Source organism: Thalassophryne amazonica, chromosome 2 (assembly GCF_902500255.1).
Source record: "Thalassophryne amazonica chromosome 2, fThaAma1.1, whole genome shotgun sequence".
NCBI classification, from domain to species: domain Eukaryota; kingdom Metazoa; phylum Chordata; class Actinopteri; order Batrachoidiformes; family Batrachoididae; genus Thalassophryne; species Thalassophryne amazonica.
In genome coordinates this window covers 67260299-67286481 of record NC_047104.1, presented here as the reverse complement: position 1 = coordinate 67286481, position 26183 = coordinate 67260299, and the positions used below count along the sequence as shown (strand labels likewise).

Sequence of the window (26183 nt, the reverse complement as noted above, 5' to 3'; positions counted from 1 at the left end):
CTTGCACGAACGCCAGATAAATCAAGCACCGGTGGAAGACGTGTGTCGCTGTTTAGATGGGGATATTCCAAATCACTCGGGAGGAGCTCGGAGTCGAGCCACTGCTCCTCCACGTCGAAAGGAGTCAGTTGAGGTGGCTCGGGCATCTTTTCCGGATGCCCCCTGGACGCCTCGCTGGAGAGGTGTTCCGGGCACGTCCCACTGGGAGGAGGCCCCGGGGAAGACCCAGGACATGCTGGAGGGACTACATCTCTCGGCTGGCTTGGGAATGCCTTGGGGTTCCCCAGGAGGAGCTGGAGGAGGTGTGTGTGGATCGGGAGGTCTGGGCGGCTTTGCTTGACCTGCTGCCCCCGCGACCCGACTCCGGATAAAGCGGAAGAAAATGGATGGATGGATGGATGGATGGACCAATGACCATGTATACAGGAGTAACTCTGTCTGCTTAAGCATGTAAACGGGTTATTCCTAATGATTCAGAAACCGGAATTTTGACTTTATCCCAAATATTAACGGCATGTAAACGTAGCCACTGACACCCTCCACATAAGGGTAAGGCACAGAAGGTAACTGCTGAGAAGGCACAAAGTGATATATCAAAAAAATTTTATGGAAACTTGAAGGGAAAGTGTGGGAGGAAAAGATGCACAAGCAACAGGGATGACTGCAGCCTTGAGAACTATGTGTAGCAAAGCTGATTCAAGAACGAAAGTCAGCTTTTTGTCACCTATCTGAGTTACCTGTTCTACACACGGGTAATAGAGAAGAATTTTAGCCATGTCATTGTATACTTTAGTTAAGGTGTAGTAAGTTGCATTGCATTGTGTGCATGTTGTCATTATTAATTTTCACAGAGCAATTTGTGACATTCATGAGACTCAAGTGAATGATGATAAAAAGGTGATAGCATGTCATATCATGGCAATGGTCTGGGATATACAATGTTCTTAGTGTCTCTGCAGATGTTTCCCCAGCTGTATTACATTTCATCTGTTTAGCACTTGGGGTTTTACAACCTCGTGCCCCTCACTTCTTGGGAGGCATATCGACAGTCTGCATGCTGTACACAGCAGGTACATTTTAAGTAAAAAAGCACGTGCCTTAACTCGTACACGGTGCGCATTGGCCCATTCGGATTGTAATTAAAGTGCGCCCGAGACCATAGTAAGTAAACTGCATAGTAAGTAAAGTGTGATGTTTGCTAGCTGACCTGAGTACCATGTGACAGACCCGGCGCCAGAAAAAAAATATTAAGGGGGCGATGAGTTTATCACAGGCGGTGGGGTCACCCACCCCCCCAAAAAAAGTGCGCACCGGAGGGGACGTGCCTCTGAACGTGCGTAATGAATTGCGTGCGCTCCTGGAAAGCTCGTGTATTTAGGCTACACCGTTGTAAGAGACTAACTGAGTAAGAGTAAAGAGTGATGACAGTATTTTTTTAATTATTATTTGAACATATAGACCCTCGGTCAAGTGATCTCCTGCATACCACACAGAGCCACTGTTCTGTCGAGATGAGGTGCGTCAAAACATTAACGTGTGACAGGACTGCTCATTTATAGAGCAGTTTTCTATAAGTTTTATATAAGCAGTTTTTTTGTTGTTGCTGTTTGTTACCTCAAAATTTCTGATTACTGTTAAAAAAAAGTTTAGAACAGTTGTAATTAAAATAGCTAAATAAATCAATAAATGGTTCTTTAGAAATCTTTCATCTGTAAATTAAAACCACCTGTTATTTCAGATTAGATCATTTCTTGTTTAACACAAGGAACCTTGGACATTTATTTTTAGACAAATAAAATAACATGGAAACTTGTACATTTTTTTAAGTCTGGTAGATTATTTATCTCTTTTCAACCAGAAAAACAAACACTAAATAAATACAAATGTTTATTATAAATGCAACAGGAAATAATTTAACAATGACTGCAGTGTGATTGTAAAATAGGATTTCTGTGACCTAAACCTCATGATGAATTTTTTTTAATGGTCATTTCAGCTTGTAATTTCGTCAAAATATGTAACTGCCTGAATTTGAGCACAATAAGTGGAGAGCTTCTACCTGTGCAAATGTCTTTTGACTTTGATTCGTGGACATTTTTAATGATCCGTTCATTTATTGTTAAAATATAAAATGAAAGTTTTTTTTTTTTTTAAATAATAAAATAGTTGCTGTTGAAAGAGTCTTTTATTTAGAAGCAGGTGATGTTCTGCTGGATTCTTGGGACCAGATGAAGGTCTCTTCTGCAGTTTTGAACTCTGGTGGTGTTGCTGAAAGACACTTTTGTCCTATTTTGAAGAGCAGAGATGTTTTCTTTCGACTGGACTTCGTGGTGTTCAGCTCATCAGTGGAAGTTTGGTTGTCTGCACAGCAAATGTTCCTGAATGGGACAAATAAAAATATTTCTTTAAATATAAAGAAACACTAAACAGTTTATACATTAAAAAAGGGAAAAAAACGACAAAAAACACCCAAAAAATAAGTTATTTAAAGTTGAGCTTTTGTGGTGTCTGAAAAAAGCTGTAGCTTTATTTGATAAAAATAAGAAAGACTGAACCATCTACAAATTAAAGCGTTCACTCAGATCAACTGTGCTAAAAAGCTAAGCTAATGTTAGCCGATCATTAAACCTTCACAGCAGTGCAGAAACGTCACATTTTACTTTTATTTTATCCTCACCTCGATAAAGCTGCAGAACTAACCTCCGTTGGGCAAACTGGGACTTCGCATATATCCAAAAAGTGGGAGATTTCGGACTCAGTGGGTTTGCTCCATCACCCCGGCGGCCTGCCTCGGTCTGCCCAGTGATGATGCCTGATGCCGGCTTCTCCGTGCGGGTCGGCCCACTGTCGCGGTTCGATCGATATCCCACCAAATCGTCAGTCCTCCCTCGATCGGCGTCACTCCGAAAAGAAGCTGAAAAAAGCTTCTCCCAGCAGGGTGATGGGAGAATCGTTCTACTGCTGTTTTTTAAAGGTTTTTTGTGGTTCAGGCGACGCAAATTCAAGATGGTGATCGCTGAACTTTTTTCAGGTTGTGGAAACAGCCAGAGTGTGACGTGGCCGCAATCTCTGCCCCCTTGCCGCTTCCGAAGCGACACGTCTGATGTTACGACGTGTCTCATGTCACGACGTGTTGGAAACGCACTGCCCTGGCGTTACGACGCTTTGGGAAGCATTAAAGTGTCGCGCTGAAGCTTGCAGTGTGAAAGGCCCTTGACACTGCTTGAATAAATCGAGCTTGCCCTCTGCTGGACTGACAAGCGCAACCCTCAACCCATCAAATCGCTTGAACACAAACACACGCCATATCCGTTTGTTTTAAAATTAATTACTTAAGTTAATTAATTTGGTTTATTTGCTAAATACGTGATATTATTGAATAACTAATATTTTGCTACATTTTCCAGTATTTCTTTTTCTTTCTTTTCTCTTTTTATTTTTTGATAACTCTAACATCTGAGGGGGGCGAGGTTGATGATGTGAGGGGACGTCGCCCCAAACGCCCCCTCGTGGCGCCAGATCCGCCATGTGAACTGTGAAAATAAGGGCTGCAGTGAACCAGGTAGTGATCTAATATATAAGGCTGACTGTGTGTGTGTGTGTGTGTGTGTTTGCGCACGTGTACTTTCAACCTCAGGGCCAGTAACCAGTAACCTGTCCCCTTGGTGCCCCCAGCCACCATAGCAAGTTTGGTGTCAATTGCTTAATTACTGTGGCTGTGCATAGCAAACACACACGCACACATGTATGCACAGTCAGCTTTATATATTAGATACCATATGTACCGCACAGAGTTGAAATTGCAGCACTCTCTGAGCTTCACAGTGTAAGTGATAATAATAACAACTTGACCTGCCAGCAGGTATACACGGTGTTCAAGCCCTCTTTGCGGCCGCCTCCCAATGCCTGACTGCAGACCCACATGAGCAGCGGTACTGTCACACCAATTTTGCTGGCAAAAGGACTAATTTTAAGACGTCCATACTTTTTCAAGGCATCCACTGAATCACAGCCGTTCCTCCACCATGTGCATGAGATACTGTGCATAAAGGTAACTATGGTGTAACACAGTCTGTCAGTCTACATTTGTCAATATTCAAAATCACACCATTCACACCCTTTGCTCAGTACTTTGTTGATGCACCTTTGGCAGCAATTACAGCCTCAAGTCTTCTTGAATATGATGCCACAAGCTTGGTGCACCTATCTTTGGGCAGTTTTTCCCGTTCCTCTTTGCAGCACCTCTAAAGCTCCATCAGTAGCGTCAGTGCACAGACTTTTTCAGATCTCTCCAGAGATGTCCAATCAGATTCAGGTCTGGGCTCTGGCTGCACCACTCAAGGACATTCACAGAGTTGTCCTGCAGCCACTCCTTTGATATTTTGGCTGTGTGCTTTGGGTCATTGTCCTGCTGAAAGATGAACCGTCGCCCCAGTCTGAGGTCAAGGGCGCTCTGTAGCAAGTTTTCATCCAGGATGTCTCAATACTGTGTATTGCCCCTTTAATATCAATGACAGCTGGGAGTCTTTTGTGGTTGTGGACGAGGCTCTCTGATGGTAAAGCTGCCACTGAATATATCTTGGACTTTATTTACATCAATTACGAAGAAATACACACAGTATGACACTCTACAGTAAATCTGCATGTAGTATATAGTTCTCAAAAACTGAGTGACTGTGCAAGAAGGAGAAGAGTGAGGAAAGCCACCAAGACACCCAGACAACCCAGAAGACTTTACAGGCTTCTGTGGCTGTGATTGGAGAAATTGTGCACAGTGCAAGTGTTGCATTTTGTATCCCCAGTTATACAGCTCCATGATGAAGCGGTATAGAGGAGGATGTTCTTAAGCAGAAGGCCTGAAAGTTCAGCTACAAAGGTACATCTGAGATGCAAGCCTGGATTTGATCTGTTTTGGTGAAAGATAATCCTTCTCTGCTCTACTCCACTATGAAGCCAAGAGTAGTGATACAAACTGCAAAATTTGCGCAATTTCTCCAGTCACAGCCACATGTGTTGTCTTGGTGGCTAGTATAGTATAGTATAGTATAGTATAGTATAGTATAGTATAGTATAGTTTGCACCGGGATACCAATTAAACAACTGCAAATTATACAATGTTCATACGGCCGAAGGTATTTTAGCATTGTGTTATATTTGGAGCTATAGGCCATAATTATCAAAATTACAAGAAAAATGCTTGAAACATTTTTGTGTATATGTCGTTGTTATGGCAATATTTCAGGGGTGAGGAAAATTGTGTCTTGCTCAATTCCTGGGCGGTATGATGGACGTGGACATGACTGAACAGATCCTGTCTTAACACGAACCGTTCCTTACAAGTGCTTCACCTGATTGCTACGGCAAACTTCTGCCAGTGAGCTTCTTGCTCTCTCCTATGTAATGAAGTCTACAATATATAAAATTTTCACTTTCTGAAAGACATGACAAAAAATGTTGAATTTTTTCTTGATATTTTATTTTTTTGAGATGCACATGTAAAGCAATGTACTAAATAAGAGGTTTCATATTAACAGACCTATGCACAATTCCATAAAAACAGAGCTCTAATAATAAATTAACTGATCAACATGATGCTCACACTGAAAGCCAACCAAAAGAATTCTGTTTTAAAGGTACAGAGTAACCACAAGATGTTTTGTTTTTAGTCTTAAATGCTTTTCATATTTCTTTTTGTAGCATGTTTGCATGTGTGTGTGTGTGTGTGTGTGTGTGTGTGTGTGTGTGTGTGTGTGTGTGTGTGTGTGTGTGTGTGTGTGTTGTCTAAGATTTTTGTATATTTTTTGTATAATACTGACTGGGCCCTATCTTGTACCTGGCACAATGTAATTGGCATTGCACAACAGTTGTCACAGCAAGCGCAGATGTAGAAACAGACAGTCCAATTGCATTCATTTGTGCTCCTATCGGCATGTTGCCCAAAAAATTACATGAGATCAGGTGCAGTGCTGATCCATTGCTGTTGTGTAAAATCAAAAGTGATTAAAGTCCCACACACTTTTTTCTGCTATTTAAAAACCATAATATACAGAACTGAAAACAAAAATTAACAAGAAAATAAACGTAAAAACAAATGGTTTGTACATGCAGTACTATGTACTATGTACTATGTGGTTTGTACATGCAGTGGTTGTTATTCGCCCTATTGACGTATCCCATAATCTCCTGCGTGCCATAGAGTCGCTGCAGTCAAAACAATATAGAGAATCCACATGATGACAATTGTAAATGAATATTATACTACAAAAATTTAATTTTTTATGCTTTTCATCACGTTAATAAGAGACTGCTGCATGATACCCTGAAAACTTGCTAAAACAATTCTAACAAATAATCTGTGTCTGCTATGTTCAATCTGCATGGAATTTAATAAACACAAACCAAAATTTCAGACATATTATATATATTAGTCTGAAACAAAGAGAACAAACAGTGTTGTAAAGAACAATAATCAAGAGCAAACTTCACTTTCCCCCAGAACGACCTGATCAGGAAGCGATTGTAGCTCACAGCAGCTCCTATTGAAAATAACGGAGAGACAGCCTGTGATTCTCACATGTTTACATAAAACAAACGCAATAACGTCTATAAACCCAGAGAATATATTCACGAGAGTTTTAGGCACAAAATAAAAATAGTTTTTTGTTGCGATGTTAATGGTGTTGTCCGTGTGCAGCGGTTATAGTGCAGCGTGATCAGAACGTCTCAATGCAGTTCTCAATGCTACTGAGATCTCACAGCGCGGCGACCTCTCCGAGGTTTTGCAGGATTTGAAACCTTAATAGGGCGAATGCAGTGTTCTTGGTTCCCGTTTTGGCAGGTGGGCAGCACTTTAAACATGGTTCAAAATTAAAACAGATGGCTGAGAATACATCACTAAGATGCATAACAACTATAATACAACAACACATCAGAAGGTTGAATCACCAACTTTAACCTTTATGGAAAAAAAATCCTCACTCACTCCATGTCTGCACCAGTGTGCGGCAGACAGTGCACTCCATGCCTGGATGTCACAAACACTTTCAACACTTTCAAACTGTGTCAGAGTAAACAGTTTTTATCTTACCATTGCAGAAGCTACATGAGTCTCAGTGTGGCATCTCCTGAGGACCTTATCCTACCATGTGTGGTGTGAGGTCTATCTCAAAGACCAGATGAACCAGCTGCACTTTACTTGCATGGTGGATGGACTGCTGGAGGTCCTTGCCAGAAAACCTCTGACTTCTGAGTTTGCCCTCTGAATAGCAATGAATGTGACACCGGTGCACCTACTGTATGTCTTAAAGGCAATGACAAGTGAAACTAATTATTTTGTTTCACGTTATGCAAAAATAGAAAAACAAAGCCCACACATCATACACTGAGGAATAAGACATGTCATAGAGGAAGTAAAGTTTCAAAGCACCCACCCTTCCTCAGACAAGGAGCACTGAAAAAAGGATGCACAACATAGGGCCCCTTCACACATAGTGCGAATATGTACAACTCCAGGGCGACTCACAGCGGTAGAGCTCATGTGAGCACACCACAAACATTGCACTGACTGGCAGGCGTGCACGATGCCGGTGCAATGGTTTGTGTACGCAGGAACACAGTGTCAACAGCTGTGTGATGTGGTTACACATCGTGCAGCTGCTGTAAAAAAAAAAAAAAAAAAATACATGCTGCAATGGTTCCATGCATGCAAATCACAGCAGCTTTTCACAGCAGCTGTGCGATGTGATTGAAAATAAAAAATAAAATAAAAATTACATGCCACCCACAGGAATCAAACCTGCACCTTCCAAAACCTCTGATTTCGGTCAGAAACTTTACTACTGAGCTTTCACAGGACATCGCTGTTCTGTGGAAAACTGCCTGATATCAGAAAGGACATGGATGTATTTTTTAACAAAACCCACACACCATATAAAAACACCACATTTATCAAGTGGGCAAGACAAATATGATCCATCTGTTCCTCTGTAGATGACCCATGGTCACTGACGTACAGTCATGAAATGACATGAATGAGAAGCATTGTGCTCTGATCATGTCCATATCTGCTGGCGTGTGTCCAGCTGGGCCGCGTGCCGCAGGACTTGCACCGCATCATGTAAAACAGAGCTTACCTGGGTGACGTGACAGTCAGATCACCTGCTGTGTGTTATCATCTGACGGTTTCAACCTGGGGCAGCCTGTCAGTGGACTGCAGTGTGCACTCGCTTGCTCACTGCTGCCCATCGCCAAGCGATATATGTTTTTATTTATGTCCATGTGATGACAGCAAGCAGACACGTGCATCACAGTGGGCAGTTGTTAGTCCATGTCCATCCAAACACAGTACGTGTTGTCCAGCTGGGATGTCCAGATTGACAGATTTTTACAGCTGCTTCTGTTGGTGGCCACACCTCCTGTCAGTTCAGCACACACACCAAAGCCACATTCATGGGGTACTTAGACAAATTTCACTGCCAGCATGACAGTGATTGTCTGCTGACTGATGTTGTGTTACTGTAATAGTATGAATGGCCATACATTTTCTAAGTGCCATGCAAGTGGTGTTAGATGTTTATGTGTGTCAGCTGGAATTTGGCCGGCACCTGCTGTGAGAGTGTTTGAAGGGTTCACACAGCACACACTCTGTCTTTCAGCCACTGGTGTGCACAAATAGATGTAGCGACAGGTGTACAAGGCAGCTACAACACGTTTTGCACACAATTCCTGCTTCATGCGCACTTTATGCGCAAATCAACCAAATTCGCACTATGTGTGAAGGGGCCCTTACATTTCCACATGATCAGAATGTGTTCAAATCACATTATGTGCAGCATGTGGTAGCAGTAAATTTAGGAGAACAACTAGGATCTGGTGTGAAGGCTTTTTTTTCCTGGTTTTTGCTTTTACCACTCAGTCCAGCACAAAGAATTTAATCCACTGGATGTGCCCAAAACACGCCATTAACTAAATCCAACCAGAGGTCAGACATGCCACAAAAGCATTTGGACTATACACTGTAGACTGTGTGCAACAAGAGTCAAGATAGGGCCCTAAATCTCAAATCAAATTCAGTTTTACTAAAAACTAAAATATATGCAAGTAAATATAAAATATTTTACTATCAACAATGACAACTTCATTACTGAAACAGAGATTAGAGATGTGAGGATTTTGATCACTCAGCTTTTCTTTATGTGACAAAATCTCCACAATGCCTTCTGAGATGTGCATAAGTCAGTATCTCTATATAGCTCTCATAAGCTAATACATAGCATGCTTTATTAAGGTTACACACAACATGCGTTTACCCCAATTTGGTTTTGACAAAGTAAAGCACAAAAACGTACTTTTGAGCTGCAGAATGATGTACATGTTTATTTATGATGCACAGGGCTCAAGCAGAGGAGAAATACGGGAAGGAACTGGTGACTATTGCTCACAAAGCTGCCGGACACGCCGAGATTGGGTAAATACAACTGAATTAGACTGTAGTTGTAAGAAATTGTTTAGCTACAGACAAGAAAGATCACTGGAAATAAGTATTCATATGATTTTCAAACAGCGTTGCACTTGCATTCACAGCATACAGCAGCACACAGTCATGAGCCATATTTTTTTCCAAGAACATTTTGAGAAGTGCTCAAGAGTACATATGTGCACATCTTTGTGCACCACTGTAAGTGTACAATAGGTCATCATGTGTTTTCAGTTTCCTGTTCCTATATCAGCATCATGCCAGATATTTTTACTTTGCAGACTACAGTGAAAAACAACTACACAGGCACTCAGTAGAGCACATTAATCCACCAACACCAGAGGCCTTTCCTTTGTGATATCCAGAATGGGTACATTTTTGAGTAATCCTGGTGACCAAAAAAAAAAAAATCTAAACTGATGTGGCTTACAGCCATAAAGGAATACTTCTCTAATTAAATGTTTGGAGCTTTGTGCTGTATCACAAATATTATGTACAGTACATTTCTATTAGAGCAGTACATTTGTTCATGAAAATCAAGCAAAGGCTGGTGCCGTGCTTCACCACACCCACACCACCATGGAACCGCTTTGGATCCTGGATGACAACCACCCAACCAGAGAACTGTTCCATCTAGAAAGTAATTTATTTGCCACAACCAAGGTGAGACATGGGTATCTCTTTGGCCTCATCCAGCCACTGGGGTCCTCAAAACTCAGGCACCTATGTGCTGGATCATCAAGGTTGGGTAGTATTACTTTGAAATGTAATCCAAAAGTAATCAGATTACAAGTAATCCAAATGTATGTACATCCATACATGTAATCCACATGTATTCTTTCAAAGTACTCCTACCCAGCCTTGTGGAGAGAAACACACCACATGACCAAAATATTGAAGCTGGTGCTCCCTCACAATGGAAGTGATACACCTCATCTTAGTCTTCCTAAGAAATTGGTTGTTTGATACAAAGTCGTTACAACTGTATCCAAGGATCCTCTGAAGAAACCCAGTACCAAAGTCATTCAGTCACTGTTTCCGTCACTGGTTAGCAGCAAAGTCTCACAACCGTACAGTAAGTCAGGAAGCACACGGGCCCTAAAGACGTGGACTTTCGTTTGCCTGCAAAGATATCGGCATCACCAAACACTTCTGTCCAGCGACCTCATGACTCCACAAGTTCTTCCCAGGTGCCTCTCAATCTCAAAGGCTGAGGACCCAGAGACATGAATATAACTGCCAAGATACAGTAAGTGAATGTCTCTACATTCATTTGGCAGAGTCCAGGAAATCCTTAAAAGCCTGGATCTTAAGTCTTGACGTGGGACAGTCTTGATGCTGGATAATTGCAAACCCACACACTCATCTTCTCAAGCTCTGAAACCAGGGTATCTATTGATTCCACAATGATCAGAGCATCGTCCTCAAAGTCAAGGACAGTAAACCTTTCCTCACCAACAAAAGCACCTAAGTCATCGGGTTCCACAACCCTACTCAACATCCAGTCCATGGAAGCACAGAACAGAGTATAGGAGCCAGAACACATCCTTGATGAACACTCCGAGCCTCTGTCTCTTCTCTGTACAGCACTCACAATATCTGTATGTAGGTTGTCTATGATGTCCAGCAACTTTTTGAGGATCCCACAAATTCTCAGGATGTCCCAGACAGCTCAATCAACTGAATCAAATACTTTGCAAAAGTCAACACTGGCTACAAAAAAAGCACTGCCAATATTCAAGCTTGTGTTCCATGAGTATTCACAGAGCTAGAATGCCTGACATGTTGGGCAGAAAGTCAAACCACTCAGGTCACTGAGTAAAGCAAGAAACTACAGTTAATGCTATTAAAAAACAATTCCTGCAAGCACCAGCAAATGTGAGGCATCATTGTAAAGTACTTTGAGCATCTGATAGATGGAAAAGCACAATAACAATGTAGTCCTCATTCTTTTTCTTCACCTCCTCTGGAACACAGAGCAGTGTGACACCCCTGTAGTTACTTTAATCCATGCAGTCACCCTTCCCTTTCCACACTGAGACAACAAGTCTTTTCTTCCAGTCCACTGGGATGATGCCAGTCTCCCAGATTGAAACAAAGATTGTTTGCAATGCCAGGAGAAACAGCATTTCTACCCCTCTTGGTGGAGCTCAGTTCTGATGCCACAGATCCCTGGAGCTTTCCCTGCCCTCAGCTGTTTCACAGGCTTTACAATCTCACCAGCATTTAGATGTTCACAGTTGACTGGACAATCAGCCACAACTGCTCAAAGTAGGTTGTCCTATATGACAGTAGAGCAGAAGCATATGTCAGAACTGAGCCATCTTCCATCGTAACTGCAGTAGAACAAGTTGTAGGTTTGGAGGAACAAAGTGCTTTGATTCCTCTGCAAGCAGGCCGAGGGTTACTAGACCACAGATGATGAATCACCTGATCACAGATTCCTAACAAAAGCCTCCTTGCCCACTGTCAGGGCCATCCCACAGCCCACTTTCTTAGGTCCCTGTACAGTCAAGAATTTCCACAAAATCGCATTCTACAACTCCTCTTTGTGATATTTAGCATGCCCTCAGATATGAAACAGCTCCTCATATGGACAAGTGTGACTCCAATACATTCCTCAGGAACTTTCAAGGTGTGGTTGAGGAAGAACTTCCACACTTATTTTGGATTGCCAGGTGTGTCTATGTCTGCAAGGCCTGAGGTCAGAGTGTGTGCACATTCCTGAGAAACAGTCTAATCTTCAACTCTAGCCATATTTAATCTTGAGCACTGAGCAGGCAGCAGTCTGTGAGACTTTATCTGAATCCTCAGCAAAGCCACAACAAGTCTGTGGTTGGAATTCACAAACTGGGCATCTCTATAGACCCTGCAATTCTGCAGAATTCATCGGCATTTTCCCATAAGGATATGGTCAATCTCCTTGGCAACAATTCCAGTGTCAGAATATCACATTCATCAGTGTACATCTGAACAGTGAGACCAGGATCTACTAACTTATAGCACCTGATTTTCTTGCAAAGTCAACACCATTTTCACCATGTTTACCAAATCCATACATACAAATGCAGTCCTTGTCACCACCTCTGTTTGTGCCCGTGGTCACACTGAACTCACCCATGCCCCAGTAAAGTGTCATCTCAAGTGCAGTCGTCAATCACCAAGCAAAGCTGCAAATAAAAGGCCTCCCTCAGACATTTCTCACTGTAGTTGGAGCATTGACTGACACAGACACAGTGCCCTATCACTGCTTGAGCCTGAGCATCATAATACGGTCATTGACATGGTTCACATCTGATAATATTAGTAAGAGCTGGTCTGCCACAGCAACTGCCACTCCCTCTGTTGACCGACCAATTGGGAAACCACACTGAAAGTATCTACTCACAGAGATCTGGCCACTTCCTGATCTTCATACTTCAGACAACACACCCACTGCCAGGTAAAGTCTTCTATGCTTTCTCAACAGCAGTGTAAGATGGTCATACTTACTGAGAAAAAGGATGTTCCAGGTGCCTCAGGTTTGGACCTGGGAACTGTGGTGCACTGGACAACCCCTCAGCACTGCACTACACACCGCCCTCCAAAGATAAAACTCTTGGTGCTATCCCGTGGATTCTTCTTGTTGGGAGATGAGACTCCAAACAGCTCTCTCCCATTCTCTTCATTGTGTGTGTGACTCTTCCAAGGGGATCTTGAGGCCTCCCCAAGCCAACTGGGAAACGTAATTCCTCTAGCATGTCCTGTATCTTCCCCGCGGTCTCCTCCCTGTTTGACATGCCTGGACAACCTCCCAAGGGGGGTGACCACAGGGCATCCTCACCAGATGCCTGAACCACCTCAGCTGGCTCCTTTCGATGCAAAGAAGTGGCTCCACTTAAGCATAAAGCATAGAAAACATAAAAGCATCATGGCCATTGACTCATAAGGAGTTCATTCACCCTTTGACAGGTCCTGTTTTTCATCCTGCTAGGCATGGTGCCATCCTTCCCACCAGAGTGCATGGGACCACCTGGCCATGTTGTACTGGGCTACAATGTTACTAGTAGCAGGATCAATGCTGAGCCTGACCTGTTCATGAAACAACACATGCAGAAAGATGTTTGTGCAGGAAAGTCTGGGTATTTGAGTCATAACGCTGGTTCACAAAATCAGAATGGATTGAGTTAATGAAAAATAATGTAGCTCTAAACAACGACTAGTGAGGTGTCTATGATTTGTATTTAAGTGAACATCGGGGCTCTCGAAGCAAAATGTTACCATTAACTCTAATATTAACCATGATATATTTTCCCAGCACCCTGAGAGCATCCTTTGATCAACTTAAAACACGTAAGTTCATTCATTTGTTATTGGGACTAATACACTGAGGTCTGTTGGTGTTTTTTTTTTGTAACGTGTGTTGTGACTCTCTTTCATTTTGGCATCAGAAATTGAAAACATAGGGAAATTTCACATCCAGCTCTCTGACACACTGAAAGAGGAGGTGAAAAAGATTGAGGCATTAAGAGAGCATCAGAAAGAACAGAGAAAAAAGGTACTGTGTAGTTTTCGTTTGACACATTTCTTATTCTACACACAGACTATGTAAGATGTGAGAAAATCAATAACTGAGGTTTGATGACTTACTTATAAAATAGAAAACGTGGTCCTGAAATCATGCACATTTACTCACAAATGTGCACTCACAAATGGCGCTCATTTGACACGAGTGCCAACACATCAGTTGATTGGGTACCAGAGTTTATATAATGCTGGAGAATTTACTGTGAACTCAAAACTAGTCTGAAATTGCACATTTAAAAATCTGAAGACAAACATAATTTGACTTCTTTAGCATTCATCACATTGAGAAATACTGCTGTTTTTCTGCAAGTACGTTTGCACTCTGTCAGTTTGCCATTGTGCTGTTTTCTGTGTTTGCTCTGAGTGATGTCACCCACCGCCAAATGGCGATACATGCCAAGTTCAACATTTTGCAAAAATGTACTTAAACAAGACGTCCTTCAGCGCAACGATCATGACCACATGTGCATGGATAGTCTTACAATCACAGCGCAACGATCATGACCACATGTGCATGGATAGTCTTACAATCACAAATACATTGATGCTGAGTTGTTGTCCGGCACATCAAACAATATAGCACATGTACTTTAAGATCACTATGGATATTCAAAGGAGGAAACATTAGAAATAATCATACACGTGATGATTTCCACTCATTTTATATCTCTTTGCAGTGTGAAAGCATCATGGAGAAGGTGCAGAAGAAAAAGATTTCTTTCTTTAAAAAGACACTGGAGGTATGGTAACACCACCACCATACATTGATTTTCTGATCCCATGTTGTTTTATTACAGGATTATGAGGTGCTGAAACCTATCCCACCTCACACTTGCTCTAAATGAGCAACAGATTTGTATATTCTTTTAAAAATGTTCATTCACTTTTTACATTTACATAAAGGCACTTATTAAAACACACATATCTCCACCACGGATCATGATTCAACATACGAGGTCTGTTAGAAAAGTATCCGACCTTTTTATTTTTTTTTTTCAAAAACCATATGGATTTGAATCACATGTGATTGCATCAGACAAGCTTGAACCTTCGTGCGGTTGTGTCATTCGCCTGTGAGCAGGCTTTGTGTGAGTACTGGTCCACCCCTCTCGTCGTTTTTTTATTGCGAATAAATGTCTGAGCGATTTGGAGCTTTGCTGCCTCAATTTTTTTCCAGAAACTGTGAGAGACCTCCAGGTGGACACCGTTCGGAAAATTAATATGGCTTTCAGGGATGATTTTATGGGGATTATACAGATTAAGGAGTGTTACTGCCGCTTTAAGGATGGCCCACAACTGCTGAGAGCGCAGCACGCTCTCAGTGCCGATCGACATGCTCAGACCCCGCTGAAACAACCAGATCATTTCCAATGTGAAGGCTTTGTTGATCCAGGACCTCGTCTGACTTTCACAAAAAGGCAGAAGGCATGGATATCAGCACTTTTTTGGCACATTCCACTGTTACAGGAGTTTTTTTCATGGAAAGAAAAGTGGAGGGACGCGCCACGGAGCCGTTCATTACGCGGCACAAAACCACCTCCGTGTTGGTCTCACAGGACGGCTTTCAGGTGGATTTCAGATGGATTCCAGTTGCTTTTCAGTCGTTCAATTGTCTGATTGTGATTGTGCATGAGCTGGACATGCCCCAACATGTCCCAGAAGGCTTCATCACGGCGTTGCTTTGCGCCATGCGACTCCACCGCGACGCGCGGAACTCCTCCGCACGTCTGTCTTAATGTGCTGTAAAAATGCTGATGTCCACATCTTTTCACAATTCCTGTGCTAGTCAGACGACATACCGGATCAAGACAGCGTCCAGTTTAGAAATGAACGGCACATTCCACTGTTACAGGAGTTTTTGTCATGGAAAGAGGAGCGGAATTCCGCGCGTCGCGGTGGAGCTGCATGGCGCAAAGCAACGCCGTGATGAAGGCTGCCGGGACATGTTGGGGCATGTCCAGCTCATGCACAATCACAATCGGATAATCACACGACTGAAAAGCAACCGGAATCCATCTGAAATCCACCTGAAAGCCATCCTGTGAGACCAACATGGAGGTGGTTTTGTGCCGCGTAATGAACGGCTCCGTGGCGCGTCCCTCCGCTTTTCTTTCCATGAAAAGAACTCCTGTAACAGTGGAATGTGCCGAAAAAGTGCTGATGTCCACGACTTCTGCCTTTTTGTGAAAGTCAGACGAGGTCCCGGATCAACAAAGCCTTCACGTTGGAAATGATCTGGTTGTTTCAGTGGGGTCTGAGCCTGTCGATCGGCGCTGGGAGTGCGCCGTGCTCTCAGCAGTTGTGGGCCGTCCTTAAAGCGGCAGTAACACTCCTTAATCTGTATAATCCCCATAAAATCGTCCCTGAAAGCCATATTAATTTTCCGAATGGTGTCCACCTGCAGGTCTCTCACAGTTTCTGGAAAACAATTGATGCAGCAAAGCTCCAAATCATTCAGACATTTATTCGCAATAAAAAAACGACGAAAGGGTGGACCAGTGCTCACACAAAGCCTGCTCACAGGCGAATGACGCAACCGACAGGCGTGAAAAAACTCACGCATGCTCACGAAGGTTCAAGCTTGTCTGATGCAATCACACATGATTCAAATCCATATGGTTTGTTGTGTGGGCCGCTGAAGAGGAGGTACTGCTGGCCCACCACTACCAGTCGGCGCCCTGCTTGGAGTGCGGGCTTCAAGCATGAGAGGGCGCCGAGACAGAGAGTGACAGCTGTTACTCATTTACACCAGCTGTCACCAATCACCTGCATCTCTACAAAAGCCGGATCATTACTCCACCTCCTCGCCGAGAAATCAACTACCGTGAAGGTAATCTTCTCTGCTGTGATTATTGTCTGAAAACAGAAGGTCTGTGTGCAGCCATGTTCCTGCGGGGTCTATTGAAGGCTGGATTGGCGGACAGTGAGAGGACGACGGTCTTCGTCTCTCACTCCATCCAGGAAGAAGACCAACAGGAGCTGCACGGGTGACATTGTATCTGGAGGTGGAGGTTTTCCCTCCTTGAAGATCTGTAGAAAAAGGATTACTGGGTGTGTGGATACACACTCACCATTAACTGTTTTTTCATCTTCTGCCAGTAGTACCAGGGTCTGCAACAGAAGACGGTGACCACCTGGGGACTCAGGACTTGGCGGCTCCGGTGTTCTTCAGGCCGTTGGTGGTGGAAGCTGTGTGGGTCCCGGCTCTCCGATCGCCAGAGGTCTCCTATCTTCGAGCCTGCCCGCACGTCACCTTGTGTTCAATTGGCTTTATCTTTGTCTGTATCCAGTTGTGCATTTCACAACATTAAATTGTTACTCTTTGTCTTATCCATTGTCCGTTCATTTGCACCCCCTGTTGCGGGTCCGTGTTACGACACCTTCCCAACAGGATTTCTCGGCCATTCGTCATGGATCCTGAGGGGCGTCAACCACAGCTTGAACAGCCAATGGGAGAACAAGGAGCGCAGGCGTCAGCAGGAGGCGTGGTAAGTGATCTGCAGCAAATCCTTACTGCTTTCACTGCTCAGTTAAATCTGGTAACCGAGCAGAATGCAGTCCTCAATCGGAGGGTGGAGGCTCTCACCGCCAGAGTGGAAGCGTGCGACTCGAGCGCTGCTGCAGTGACTCCTCCTGCTGGCTCTGGGCCACAGATAGACGTTCCACTGGCCGTTCAACAAACCCCCCCACTGTCCCCTGAAGCTTACATAAGCCCTCCAGAACCGTACGGAGGCTGTGTCGAAAGGTGCGCAGACTTCTTAATGCAGTGTTCACTCATTTTTGCACAGCGTCCAGTTATGTACGCATCAGATGCCAGCCGGGTGGCTTATGTGATTAATTTGCTTCGAGGTGAGGCACGCGCCTGGGCTACGGCGCTTTGGGAACAGAATTCATGGCTCCTGACGTCATACGCTGGGTTTGTACGGGAATTCAAACAGGTGTTTGATCATCCCAACAGAGGCGAGACCGCCTCGAGCGTGCTGCTGTCAATGAGACAGGGGCGCCGAAGCGCAGCTGATTATGCAGTCGACTTCCGCATCGCGGCTGCGAGGTCTGGCTGGAATAATGTTGCGCTCCGCGCTGCCTTCATAAACGGACTGTCTCCAGTTCTGAAGGAGCATTTGCTGGCTAAGGAGGAACCGCAAGACTTCGACGGGCTTATCAATTTGGTTATACGCTTAGACAACCGGTTGAATGAACACCGTCGGGAGCAGGCCGGGGGGTGTGGTCGGGCTCAAGCCGTCCCTCTCTCCTCCGGGTCCGAAAGGGTGTCGTCTTCCCCACGTTCCACTGCCAGAGGGCTCCGTGTGGCAACAGCTCCCCCTGCTGACGAAGCTATGGACACGAGCAGGGCCAAATTAAAATCAAATATCAGACAAAGGAGGCTGGCCCGCGGGGAGTGTTTTTTCTGTGGCTCTTGTGAGCACAGGTTAAAAGACTGCCCCAAACGATCAAACTCCAACGCCCATCCTTAGGAACTGGGTTAAGGGTGGGCCATAATATGTACACGGGGAAAACCCATAAATCTGCACGAATCCCAGTAACAATCCTGAGTGGGGATTTAACCCTTCACGCCCCAGCACTGGTAGACACGGGGTCAGAAGGGAATCTGCTGGATAGCAGATGGGCCAGGGAAGTAGGGCTTCTTCTGCTGGCTCTGCCTTCACCACTGAAGGTGCGAGCACTAGATGGCACTCTACTCCCGTTAATTACACATCAGACACAGCCAGTGACCTTGGTTGTGTCTGGGAATCACAGGGAGGAGATCGTGTTTTTTGTGACACCTTCTACCTCCCGAGTGATTCTGGGATTTCCATGGATGGTGAAGCACAATCCCCGGATTGATTGGCCGTCTGGGGTGGTGACACAGTGGAGCGAAACCTGCCACCGGGAGTGTCTTGGATCCTCGGTTCCACCCGGAATCACAGTTAAAGAGGAGGTCAAAGTACCCCCCAATCTGACGGCGGTGCCCAAAGTGTACCACGATCTTGCTGATGTCTTCAGCAAAGATCTGGCACTCACTCTACCCCCACACCGACCGTACGATTGTGCCATCGATTTGATTCCGGGCACTGAGTACCCGTCCAGTAGATTGTACAACGTCTCACGTCCTGAACGCGAATCGATGGAGACCTACATCCGGGACTCCTTAGCCGCCGGGTTGATCCAGAACTCCACCTCCCCGATGGGTGCGGGTTTCTTTTTTATGGGTAAAAAAGACAGCGGACTCCGTCCATGCATTGACTACAGAGGGCTGAACGAGATTACGGTTCGCAATCGATACCCGTTGCCCCTGTTAGATTCGGTGTTCACGCCCCTGCATGGAGCCAAAATGTTCACCAAACTAGATCTTAGGAATGCGTACCACCTGGTTCGGATCCGGAAGGGAGACGAATGGAAGACGGCATTTAACACCCCGTTAGGTCATTTTGAGTACCTGGTCATGCCGTTCGGCCTCACTAATGCCCCCGCGACGTTCCAAGCATTGGTTAATGACGTCTTGCGGGACTTCCTGCACCGGTTTGTCTTCGTATATCTGGATGATATACTCATCTTTTCTCCGGACCCTGAGACTCATGTCCAGCATGTACGTCAGGTCCTGCAGCGGTTACTAGAAAACCGGTTGTTTGTGAAGGGCGAGAAGTATGAGTTCCACCGCACTTCTTTGTCCTTCCTGGGGTTCATCATCTCCTCCAACTCCGTCGCCCCGTCTCCGGCCAAGGTTGCGGCGGTGAGAGATTGGCCCCAACCAACAAGCCGTAGGAAGCTGCAACAGTTCCTCGGCTTTGCAAATTTCTACCAGAGGTTCATTAAAGGTTACAGTCAGGTTGTTAGCCCCCTGACTGCCCTGACCTCCACTAAAGTCCCCTTCACCTGGTCAGATCGGTGCGAAGCCGCGTTTAGGGAGTTGAAACGCAGGTTTTCGTCTGCACCAGTTCTGGTGCAGCCTGATCCTACTCGCCAGTTCATAGTGGAGGTGGACACCTCTGACTCAGGGATAGGAGCCGTTCTGTCCCAGAGCGGGGAGTCCAACAAGGTTCTCCATCCATGTGCCTACTTTTCCCGCAGGTTGACCCCCGCTGAACGTAACTATGACGTGGGCAATCGGGAACTCCTCGCGGTGAAGGAGGCTCTTGAAGAGTGGAGACACCTGTTGGAGGGAGCTACGGTGCCTTTCACGGTTTTCACGGACCATCGGAACCTGGAGTACATCCGGACCGCCAAGCAGCTGAACCCCAGGCAAGCCCGCTGGTCCCTGTTCTTCGGATGCTTTGACTTCCGGATCACCTACCGTCCCGGGACTAGGAACCAACGATCCGACGCACTGTCCCGGGTGCACGAAGAGGAAGCCAAGGTCGAGTTGTCAGACCCCATCGAGACCATCGTTCCCGAGTCCACTGTCGTGGCCACCCTCACATGGGACGTGGAGAAGACCATCCGGGAGGCCCTGGCAAGGAACCCGGACCCGGGGAACGGTCCTAAGAACAGGCTTTACGTCCCACCAGAAGCCAGGGCTGCCGTCTTGGACTTCTGCCACGGATCGAAGCTCTCCTGTCATCCCGGAGTGCGTAGGACCGTGGCAGTAGTCCAGCAGCGCTTCTGGTGGGCATCACTGGAAGCCGACATCCGGGACTATGTGCAGGCCTGCACCACCTGTGCTAGGGGCAAGGCGGATCATCACAAGATCAGGGGCCTCCTCCAGCCCCTGCCTGTGCCTCATCGCCCCTGGTCTCACATCGGCCTGGACTTCGTCACGGGCCTCCCGCCGTCCCAGGGCAACACAGTCATCCTCACGATAGTGGACCGGTTCTCCAAGGCGGCCCACTTCGTGGCCCTCCCGAAGCTCCCGACGGCCCAGGAGACAGCAGACCTCCTGGTCCACCACGTCGTGCGTCTGCATGGGATACCATCGGACATCATTTCGGATCGTGGTCCCCAGTTCTCCTCGCAGGTCTGGAGGAGTTTTTGTAAGGAACTGGGGGCCACCGTGAGTCTCTCGTCCGGGTATCACCCACAGATGAACGGCCAGGCAGAGCGGGCGAACCAGGAGTTAGAACAGGCCCTCCGCTGCGTAACCTCCGCGCATCCGGCGGCTTGGAGTGACCATCTGGCCTGGATCGAGTACGCCCACAATAGCCAAGTCTCATCTGCTACCGGCCTCTCCCCTTTCGAGGCGTGTTTGGGGTATCAGTCCCCATTGTTTCCACTTGTGGAGGGAGAGGTCGGGGTCCCCTCGGTCCAGGCCCACCTGCGGAGGTGCCGCCGGGTGTGGCGGACCACCCGTTCTGCCCTGTTGCAGGCCCGGACGAGGGCTAAGGCCCATGCAGATCGCCGGCGTTCCCCGGCCCCTACATACCAGCCTGGGCAGGAGGTGTGGTTATCCACTAAGGACATCCAACTGCAGGTTGAATCACAAAAACTCAAAGACCGGTTCATCGGACCTCAGCCTGGTCGCAGTGAAGTTGAAACTCCCAGCTTCACTGCGGATTCACCCAGTGTTTCATGTCTCCAGGCTAAAACCATACCACGCCTCACCACTCTGCACTCCTGGACCCGTACCACCTCCTGCCCGTATCATCGACGGGGAGCCGGCATGGACTGTTCGTTGGCTCCTGGACGTCCGTCGGAAGGGCCGGGGTTTTCAATATCTGGTGGACTGGGAGGGGTACGGACCAGAAGAACGCTCCTGGGTGAAGAGGAGCTTCATCCTGGACCCGGCCCTCCTGGCCGATTTCTACCACCGACACCCGGACAAGCCTGGTCAGGCGCCAGGAGGCGCCCGTTGAGGGGGGGGTCCTGTTGTGTGGGCCGCTGAAGAGGAGGTACTGCTGGCCCACCACCACCAGTCGGCGCCCTGCTTGGAGTACGGGCTTCAAGCATGAGAGGGCGCCGAGACAGAGAGTGACAGCTGTCACTCATTTACACCAGCTGTCACCAATCACCTGCATCTCTACAAAAGCCGGATCTTCGTCTCTCACTCCATCCAGGAAGAAGACCAACAGGAGCTGCACGGGTGACATTGTATCTGGAGGTGGAGGTTTTCCCTCCTTGAAGATCTGTAGAAAAAGGATTACTGGGTGTGTGGATACACACTCACCATTAACTGTTTTTTCATCTTCTGCCAGCAGTACCAGGGTCTGCAACAGAAGACGGTGACCACCTGGGGACTCAGGACTTGGCGGCTCCGGTGTTCTTCAGGCCGTTGGTGGTGGAAGCTGTGTGGGTCCCGGCTCTCCGATCGCCAGAGGTCTCCTATCTTTGAGCCTGCCCGCACGTCACCTTGTGTTCAATTGGCATTATCTTTGTCTGTATCCAGTTGTGCGTTTCACAACATTAAATTGTTACTCTTTGTCTTATCCATTGTCCGTTCATTTGCGCCCCCTGTTGCGGGTCCGTGTTACGACACCTTCCCAACATGGTTTTTGAAAAAATAAAAAGGTCAGATACTTTTCTAACAGACCTCGTATTACAATCTTACATTTGATTCAATTCTACAACTGCTACAATATTTTCATTTGCCGTTAATATGTGCAATTTTTCAATGAATGAATTAGTTGTTTGTTCCATAAAATGACAGAAAATTGAGAAAAAGTATTTATCAGTGCTTCCCAAAGCCCAAGATGACATCCGCAAATGCCACATTTTGTCCACAACCCATACACAAACCTAGGCCACCGCACTCATAGAGTGCAAACCTCTGCCAACACGAGTTTCCAATTCCACAAATTTTTACCTTGGAAAAAAATTTCAGGATCAAATTCCTGTTAGAGGTGGCTTAGATTCAAATTCAAATTTATTAAATTGTATAGCCCCAATTCATAATAAAATCACCTCAAGGCACTTCACACAACACAGAGAACACAACAAAGAATTAAAAGATAAAAACATTATAAAAAAAGCAACCCATAAAAAAGTACAAAAATTAGAAATATAATATACATAATGCTTACATACATAAAATACTTATGATAAAACAGGCGAAAAAGTGGGTCTTGAGTTTGGATTTAAAGTCTCAACAGTGTCTGACTGCCTTATGTGGAGCGGGAGATTGTTCCACGGGGTAGGGGCATGATACAAAAATGCTCTGTGACCAATAGACTTTTTATTCACCCTGGGAACACAATAGCACCCTGGGTGCTACATACAGGGGTGCTTAGATGTGGTCAAATGCCAGGAGTATTAATTTAGTTCATGCACTGGAATCAAAATAGTTTTGTTGTGTTGTCAGGTTTTTATTTTTCAACTTTTTCTGAATTATTTTCCAGATAATTTTCACAGAACATTGGATATCTCTGCTATGTACAGTTTGTTATTGTTTTTTGGCACTTGGTTTCTGACTGATAACTGGAAGACAGACAAAGAGGCATAAAACTGGAATCTCTGTCCAATTTTGGTGGTGTAGGTAAATCCATAACAAAAAAAATGAGAGTCACTGAGGCACTTTTGATTGAGATATAATGCAAAATGTACACCAAATGATTTAGATTCAATTTATTATTATACCTTTGGGTAAATTTGGTTTACAGTGAGTGAGTTATCTTGTTTTGTAAACACAGAGAAACACAGAACAAGACAAGGTGACGACAGTGCTAAGGCTAAAAGAACAACAAGGACGCCCCAAGATAAAATAAAAAGCAAGATGAATTAAAACATCAATAGATAAAAAATCTAAAAACATGTCATTCCAAGCCAAAGGATAAAAAAGTAAATAAAATGTGCTGTTCATAAAATCAAGGTAAAAGAAATTATACAAAAAATAAATACATAAGTTATATTGGCGTTTCTGTTACTTGTTACCAGCACTGATGGTTGCTGGTAGAAAGCTGTTTTTGTAACATTTGGTTTTACAACCAGCTATCCTCTGTACCTGTTTAGTATACAAGGGATTCTGGCTGAAGCTGAGACTCTTCAATTCGGTTTAAACATTTTTTGATTTTGAGGGACACGCTTCCAAACCACGAAACAAGACAAAAGGATAAAACTATAAAAGCACAATAAAACAAGATCAGCATGGTTCTTGGGCTTTTCAATATTAAATCCAAATGTACATAAAATCCAAAATCCAGGTCAAACTTTGTCAGGCAATAGTGAGTGCCAGTCTGCACCTCACTTTCAAATATGAGTGTGATTGGGGCACGTTCGATTAAGATATAATGTAAAATATACATTAAATGGGATTTTCAATGTTAAATTTAAATGGCCAAAAAACCTGTAATCTGGATCAGATCCCGATCAAACATTGTCAGTTGAGAAAGGATACCATGCTACATAATGCTGTCAAATATCATTTTTTGACAGGGTTATGAATTTTTGAAAATTCATTCAATATTAAAGGATAGAGAGTTTTTCAATAGTTTTCCTGACTTTGACCTTTGACCTTGAAAATTGCCTATCAGGATATGAATCCTCTATAAAAAAAAAGTCATAATGATCTATGAAACATTGTGGGTTCCAGGCTGTTCACAAACAAACAGGGACAAAAAATACAACCTTCTTCATCTTTGCTGAAGGAGGTAGTAATTTAATAGATTAATTTTATAAACAATGAATCTGTTGGGGAAGTGTCGTGACACGGACCCACAACAGGGGGCGTTAATGAAGGGACAATGGAATAGCCAAAAAGTAACAATTTAATGTTGTGAAGGTGCACAATGTAATACAGACAGATACAAATATGCGTTATATCAATCCGACAAAAAGGTGACGTGTGGCAGGCTCGAAGATAGGAGACGTCCGGTGAGAGAAAAGCCGGAACCCACACAAGCCTCACCACCAACGGACCTGAAGAACACTGGAGCCGCCAAGCCCTGCGCCCCAGGTGGCCACTGTCTTCAGCAGTCAGACCCGGTACTGCTGGCAGAAAACAGAAACAGTTCTGGATGAGTGCGAGTTCACACACTCAGTAATCCCACAGTATGTGTTCAGTAAGGAGGGAGAACCTCCACCTCCAATCACACACTCGTGCAGCTCCTGAGATAACCACTTATCTGGGTGGGGTGTGAGGCAAAGCCGTCGCAGTCCACACCAAACGCCAACTCCGCAGACAGGGTATCCGTCCCAGGAAAACGGCTGCAAAAAGAGATCAGACTAATACTCGAATTTAAGGTTTAGCAGAGAATTACCTGTATGGTAGAAGATTTCTCGGCGAGGAGGTGGAGTTGCAGTCCGGTCTTTGTAGTGGTGGTGATGGGTGACAGCTGGTGTTGATAGATGACAGCTGTCACCTCCAGCGGCTCCGACGCCCTCTCGTGCTTGGAGCCCGCACTCCAAGCAGGGCGCCATCTGGTGGTGGTGGGCCAGCAGTACCTCCTCTTCAGTGGCCCACACAACAGGACCCCCCCCCCTCAACGGGCGCCTCCTGGCGCCCGACCAGGTTTATCCGGGTGCCGGGCGTAGAAGTCGGCCAGGAGGGCCAGGTCCAGGATGAAGCTCCTTTTCACCCAGGAGCATTCCTCGGGACCATACCCCTCCCAGTCCACCAGATACTGGAAGCCCCGACCCTTGCGACGGACGTCCAGAAGCCGACGCACGGTCCACGCCGGCTCCCCGTCGATGATCCGGGCAGGAGGTGGTGCAGGTCCAGGGGTGCAGAGCGGTGAGGTGTGGTATGGTTTGATCTGCGACACATGAAAAACAGGATGGATCCGCAGTGAAGCTGGCAGCCGTAGCTTCACTGCGGCTGGGCTGAGGACCTTGGTGATGGGAAAGGGTCCGATATATCTGTCTTTCAGTTTCTGTGATTCCACTTGAAGTGGGATGTCCTTTGTCGACAACCATACCTCCTGCCCAGGCTGGTATGCAGGGGCCGGGGAACGCCGGCGGTCTGCATGGGTCTTGGCCCTCGTCCAGGCCTTCAACAGGGCAGAACGGGCGGTCCGCCACACCCGGCGGCACCTCCTGAGGTGGGCCTGGACCGAGGGCACACCGACCTCTCCCTCCACAAGTGGAAACAATGGGGGCTGGTACCCCAAACACACCTCAAACGGGGAGAGGCCGGTGGCTGACGACACTTGGCTGTTGTGGGCGTACTCGATCCAGGCCAGATGGGTGCTCCAGGCCGTCGGGTGTGCGGAGGTAACGCAACGGAGGGCATGCTCCAACTCCTGGTTGGCCTGCTCTGCCTGTCCGTTCGTCTGGGGGT

The 26183-nt window shown here is 45.8% G+C and overlaps 1 protein-coding gene and 1 long non-coding RNA gene across 2 annotated transcripts in view; one reads left to right on the top strand and one right to left on the bottom strand.

The window, feature by feature from the left end:
* Positions 1-26183, top strand: part of LOC117525254 (proline-serine-threonine phosphatase-interacting protein 1-like) — a 90523-nt gene that overhangs the window by 17420 nt on the left and 46920 nt on the right. Inside the window, exons 4-7 of the mRNA XM_034187097.1 lie at positions 9392-9466; positions 13773-13807; positions 13906-14012; positions 14719-14781. Coding sequence (XP_034042988.1) covers positions 9392-9466; positions 13773-13807; positions 13906-14012; positions 14719-14781 — 280 coding nt within the window. The remainder of the gene's footprint in view (positions 1-9391; positions 9467-13772; positions 13808-13905; positions 14013-14718; positions 14782-26183) is intronic.
* Positions 1487-10705, bottom strand: LOC117525303. The gene is made up of 3 exons (XR_004565010.1): positions 10353-10705; positions 7876-7878; positions 1487-1498 (listed from the first exon to the last, which is right to left on the bottom strand). It is a non-coding gene; the product is annotated as an uncharacterized LOC117525303 (long non-coding RNA).